General features: G+C 35.5%; 1 protein-coding gene across 1 annotated transcript; it reads right to left on the minus strand.

Moving 5' to 3' along the window:
* Positions 1-3,974: 3,974 nt before the first annotated feature.
* Positions 3,975-5,781, minus strand: LOC147511428 (putative acyl-activating enzyme 16, chloroplastic). The gene is made up of 3 exons (XM_086599381.1): positions 5,577-5,781; positions 4,465-4,522; positions 3,975-4,371 (listed from the first exon to the last, which is right to left on the minus strand). Exons 1-3 carry the CDS (start codon positions 5,753-5,755, stop codon positions 4,279-4,281), a joined length of 330 nt encoding a protein of 109 aa, XP_086455507.1. The 5' UTR covers positions 5,756-5,781; the 3' UTR covers positions 3,975-4,278.
* Positions 5,782-6,023: the final 242 nt, after the last annotated feature.

Raw genomic sequence — 6,023 nt, forward strand, 5'->3', positions numbered from 1 at the left:
GTTGTTTGAGTTGGGCATGTTGAGTTTTGTTTTGTTGAACTGTTGAAGTTTTGTAAAGGTTGTTAATGGAGTCGAACTCGATTTTGGGTAAGTGAGGGGAATCGAGTTTTGAGTATATCATAGTGTTGGGTTTTGTTGGTGATCAAAACCGAACTGTTTCGGTGGTGTTTGGTGGTTTGTATGGGTGCTGTTGAAGCTCCGAAAGTGTTAATGGCGTCGAGATTGAATTTTTGAGGAGTGAGGAAATTGGGTTTTTTTTTTGATTGGCAAGCCTATTTTAAATGAGATTAGTAACTCTTTGATATTGGCGGGGTTCGACCCACATACCTCTGGTATCATCACCCAAAGGTTTTACCGACTAAATTAGGTTTTTGTTATGTCAAAAGTTTGGGTTTTTAGTGGGGATTAAAATCGGTGGGTTTAGAGTGGAAAAAGTTTAGTGTTTGATGGTGGCTGATCGGTGGAAACAGATTCGTTGGTGAGGGAGACAATTGAGAGCACGATTCGGTGCTCCCGGTCTTATTTTTTTGATTCACTAGATCTATTTAGACTTTTAGACTTGGGTTGGAGTAAAAGTCTTTTGTTTTCTTTGGGCTGGTTTTGTGTTTTTATGTGGGCTGGTCCTTATGTTTCCAAGTGGTTCAGGTTGAATAAATAGGTTGGTTTTAGACTTTTGTGCTTGGACTTGTGTTTGAATACATATAGATTAGCTAAATATGTATATTAAGAATTTCTAACTTTCAATTGCAGGAGGGTATGGTAGGACTTACTAATATTTTGTGCAGGGACGTTGTCCTACCTTTATACAGAAGCGGTTATCGGTAAGATTTAATTCAATTACTAAGTTATTAGAATGATCGAGTTATTATAATGATTTATTAAAATGCAAATCTTGCTTGGGAAGAAACTATGCGGTTGAAAAGACGAAACTACATGTCTTCCAAGCTGAGAATGGTTAGGTATGTGTACATTTAAAGTGATTGTTTTGATAATTAAAGTTTGGAAATGTCTTTATGTTGTTAGTCTACTCATACCAACAAATTTAATTTTGCTGACCCATGTTTGCTTTGTTTTAGCAATGTGGGTGTGTTCTTGGGAACATAGGTGGAAGGTAGTGGAACCACAACGTTTGATTTGGATTCGTTTCTGGAGCAGTCCGTTAGTTTATTTTATTTGGTCCGATCCTTTTTAGAAGTATGTAATAATGTGGTTTACATATTCAGTATGATATGAGAATATGATGTTGAGGACTTATTATTCTTAGAGTTTTGGTTTGATGATTTTTGGATGGAAGATAGCCTATTAATAAGGTGATGGCGGATAAATATTTGGGATTATTTTTATTAAGTTGATTCTTTTATGATATGGGTTTTTGGTGTTTGTATGTGTTGTATCCACCCCGTCATGGCCTGAGTTTTTTTTACAATTGAACATAGTGATGTTTGAGATATTTATATTTCAAATATTCACTTTGTAATTGTTTATAAATTCGGGTTGTGACAGATAATAAGTTGTATTTGAAAGATGGGATATGAAACACATTATGTAAAGTGAGATTTGGTGAAAGAAAAACATAGCCAATATGAGAAATCTGCGCATCTGAACCATCAGGGAGTTGAACAAAGGATGACTTAGGACATGATTTGTAAGATGCAAATAATGTCAAAGAAGAACACATGTGATTGGTGGCACAAGTGTCAATAATCCAAATGGAATTTGGGAGAACAGAAAGAGCCATACCTGCAAGGTTAGCACCCGAATGGATGTTACTTGTAGCCATCATAACAAGAAGCTTATGGTATTAATTACTCTTGAGTGATATTCGGAGATGGTGTAGGACCTCCATTGTTCGGTTTGCTACCTGAAGTATCTAACTTCTTTGGAGGATATCCATGAAGTTTGTAGCAATGATCAATGGTATGATTATCACGACTACAATGATCACAATGAAAATGTGGCTGACTATTAGAACTGGTAGCCCGAGGTACATGGCGAGTAGGTCGAACATAGCCACTAGATTTAGTGCTGGTATATAGAGCTACGACTTTAGTCCTATAAGATTGAAACGAATGTATCTCTTGCTGCATTTCTTCTTGGTGAACAAGAGATGGAATACATTTTTGTTGCGGTAGGAAATGGTTCCATAAGCAAAATTTGGCTCCTAATAACGGCATACCGATCATGTAAACCTTGTAGGAATTCCATAGCTCGATCTTGTTGAAAACTTTCAGCCACAACCTTACCATTGCCGCAGGTACATGGTTGCAAAATATTGAATGAGTTTAATTCATCCTATAAAGATTTCAATTTCGTAAAATAAGCTGAAACCCGACAAATCATTCTGTTTGAGAGAAGAGATGGATTGCTTTAATTGGTAGATCTTAGGTGCATTGGTTTGAGAAAACCGTTCAGCAAGATCAACCCAAATATCGTTCGCGGTATTGGCATACAAGATGTTACCATGAATTTCAGCGAAAACAGAGTTAAGGATCCATGAGCTAATGAGATCGTTGTAGCGTTCCCATTGATGTAGGTCCTTTGGAGATGTTGGAAGAGGTTGTTTGATGGTATCATCAACAAACGAACCCTAATTTGTTTTTGGCACGAAGGGCCATAATGATAGCTCGCAGCCATGAAGAATAGTTATCACCAGTTAAAGGCGGTGAAACAAGAATATATAGCAGTTGGGTTATCAGAATGATGTATAAAAAAAGGATCATCAGAGTGAGTCTTGGAGATAACGGTTGAAAGAGTATCTGTTGGTGTTGGTGAAGTAATCATTGTTGAAAAAAGAAAGAAAAATTAGGATGTTTTAGGCTCTTGATACCATGTAAATAATAAGAAGGCTAAGAGACTCAGTTTTGACTATCACGAATTGTTGAGAGTGTTCACGTTTCATATATAAGCAAGGTTGTTACAGATTTACAAGTATATCTCCTAGAATATGGGAGGAGATCAATACAACTAGCTAGCAAACTAAGAGTTCTGAATAATAGGAATCTATCACGTTATTAACCTTGACTAATTCAGTGGTAGTCAATGATGAAAATAGAGAGGTCGACGACAGTATGGTCAAGATAATGGTGGTGCCGGTTCGAGGATATATATATATATATATATATATTATTAATTATTTAAAGTCTTTTTTAGTTAAGCAGCGCCTAACGAAAATCTTATAATGGCAGATATAAACCGATCGCAACCGTAGTAGAAAATATCATGTCGACCAAGGCAAAATATCAGAACGGCCATTGTCTGAAAGTTTTGGTAGGTACCATGTGTAGTGGGTTGGTAATTTGGTTGTGGGTATATTAAGATGTTTTGAAGGTAAAGTGAAATTTGACAATTTGTCTTGTGCATTCTCCCGAGTTTTCAATTTAGATAGGATCACCAACCTGAGTTAGACAAAGTTGATAAAGTAGTAGTTCCATTCGAGACATTTTGAGACATTAGCCATTGACTTTCACTACAAGAAAAAATGTTTTATATCACTGTTAAAAACAGTCACAAAAAGTCTTTTGTCACTGTTTTTTTTTCCCCAAAATCGTGACGGAGTGAGAGTCATTTATTTTTTTCCCAAAACCGTCACACATATTTGTTCCATACTAGCCCCTCTCTACCATAAAAAACGGTAACAACTGCTCAAAAACCGTCACAACAAATCATATAATTTGTGACGGTTTTAAATAAACGGCTATGCATTCATTTTTTTTAACGGTCATAAAACCATAAAAGAAAGGTAACAACTGCTCAAAAACCGTCACAACAAATCATATCATTTGTGAGGGTTTTAAATAAACTGTTATGCATTCATCTTTTTTAACAGTCATAAAAAGTACCATTAGTCATGACGGTTTGGATAAAACAGTGATATGTATATATTGTTTTTTTTATTAAAAAAAATGTGAATATATAAAAACCCCCAAAATTAGGGACCTGCAATAAACTATACACCTGAATAAACTACATATCTGAATATGATACATTAAATTTCAAGTAACACTCATATATATTGCTAATTTCATTGAAACATTCCAATCCCTTTGGATAACCAATATATATTTGTACTTAATCGTAAAACGTAATGAAATAAATAACACCTTTTGCCATCTTAAGGACCAAGCAGTTATGCTTTACACGAGTACCAACCACTAAAAGGTTCCTTAAATGGGGTTGAACATCCTGATATCTAACTCGAAGATAAAAAGGGGTAAGAATCATATTGTTACTTATACTATTGAGATTCGGTAAGGTGGGAGGCATCTTTCTAATAGAACTTTATTTGTAAAGACTTGAAATCTGATCGCTGTATTGAGCCACAACCCTGTCCCTCTTGATTTTCATGGTTGGTGTCATCAGACCACTATCGATCTGCAAGTCAGCAAGTATTATATAACCATTGCCAAATATAGAGAAACTAACCAAATGAAGACAAAGACAGACAACGCCCCGGTTGAAGTTTACCATGAAAGGCTCCTCCACTACGAGTACTAGACCAATTTGAAATGAGCATTCTGAAGTCCTGCAAGAATGAGAACCCTCTTGAAAAACAAAGAAAAAACAATCAGGCAGCAATTCATCTTGGCCCACACCTTAATGTTGCAGGAATTAGTACGAGCAGGCCCACATATCTACGCTGAATGAAGTTGTATGAGCATGCCATTTATTAATAAAGCATATCAATGCAAGCTTCCCTTGTTTTGCATACTTTAGAGCCTCATCCAACTAAACATGTAATTCCTATAAGTCTAAACTTAAAGCTAAGCTTCTGCAATACCTATTCGTTTTGCGAAAGGATAGAGTTTATCCAAGACATTCACAAGCCACACCATAGTGGATAAGGTGCTAATCGTTGTACTATACGTACACTTATTTCACCAGATCCTGTGTTCACTCCCGACACAGCTAATTATATGATAATCTTTACTGAGCAATTAGAAAAATATGTACTACTAGTTTTAAATCTACGTTGCCATTCATGACGCCGCTTGATCATGTCCTTAAAGGAGTCTGGGAAGTACTCCAAGAGGTCACATAAAGACAAAGGAAATTGAGAAACTGCAACATACTAGGCTCTCCCAAAAAAGTCGATAGATTCCAATTACCCCCAGTACTTAGAATATGTACAAATACTCATCGTGACTGGTTAACAATGATGTACGTGTGATTTTATCAGTTTGTTTCTTTTTCCTCTTTCTCTTCCACTGACTTTTTTCTAGATTAAATTAGAGATGTATAAATGCAACAATCATCCTGCACCCCCCACCTCTGCCATTTTCAAATGTTTAACTTGAACATGTTCAGAGATCTAATGATGCCAAACAAGTACATTCTTTGGATGTACAAGTTCATGAACAAAAGTTAATATTGTTTTTAAGTCTGAGTTTGGACTTGGGAGGAATACAAAAGTTCTACCATCAGATGACATACAAGAAACTTTCAATAATGAAATGCTTGAACATAGTCATTTTCTTATTTTTTAAGCAAACATAAAAAAGGAAATAAAAAATCAGCTGTTCATGACTCTCCAGTAATTGAGGAGAAACACTTTGAACACTCAAAGCATAATGACTTACCAAGTCCTTACTTCCTTGTATAAGAGATTGGTCATGTTTTCCTTACTAAGTTCGGAGGTATCATGATCCACAAGGGACAATTGCTTTGCCACTGCTAACAACTCTTCTTTATTTGGAACAATAAGAGCTCCAAAACGCCGTTGATCCTGTAGGTAAATCAATAGATGCAGTAAACACATTTAGTAGAGATAACATATCAAAGTACATTTATTCGACAATAAGGACTGTAGAAACATCTTAAAAGAGAATTTCCTAGCCTTACCTGGCCAATTACGACAATCTGTTGAATTAGTTTACTTCACATGGAAGCTTCCTCAAGTTCTGATGGTTCAACATTTTCAACTACATATTTTGTCAAACAATTACAAAATTGAGAATTGATATAATTAGTACAAGTAATAATTATTTGTAGAGGAAATTCTGCACTATAGCAAAACTTTGTACAAG

This window comes from Coptis chinensis, chromosome 3 (genome assembly GCF_015680905.1).
Source record: "Coptis chinensis isolate HL-2020 chromosome 3, ASM1568090v1, whole genome shotgun sequence".
In the NCBI taxonomy this organism is placed as follows: domain Eukaryota; kingdom Viridiplantae; phylum Streptophyta; class Magnoliopsida; order Ranunculales; family Ranunculaceae; genus Coptis; species Coptis chinensis.

What these genes read in the sequence shown, in the direction of transcription:
- LOC147511428 (XM_086599381.1), bottom strand. Translation starts at nt 5,755, where the DNA reads ATGTGTTTACTGCATCTATTGATTTACCTACAGGATCAACGGCGTTTT. An exon ending in TACAAGGAAGTAAGGACTTG is followed by an intron (nt 4,523 to 5,576) that starts GTAAGTCATTAT and finishes TCATTCTTGCAG; the next exon opens with GACTTCAGAATGCTCATTTC. An exon ending in TAGTGGAGGAGCCTTTCATG is followed by an intron (nt 4,372 to 4,464) that starts GTAAACTTCAAC and finishes GCTGACTTGCAG; the next exon opens with ATCGATAGTGGTCTGATGAC.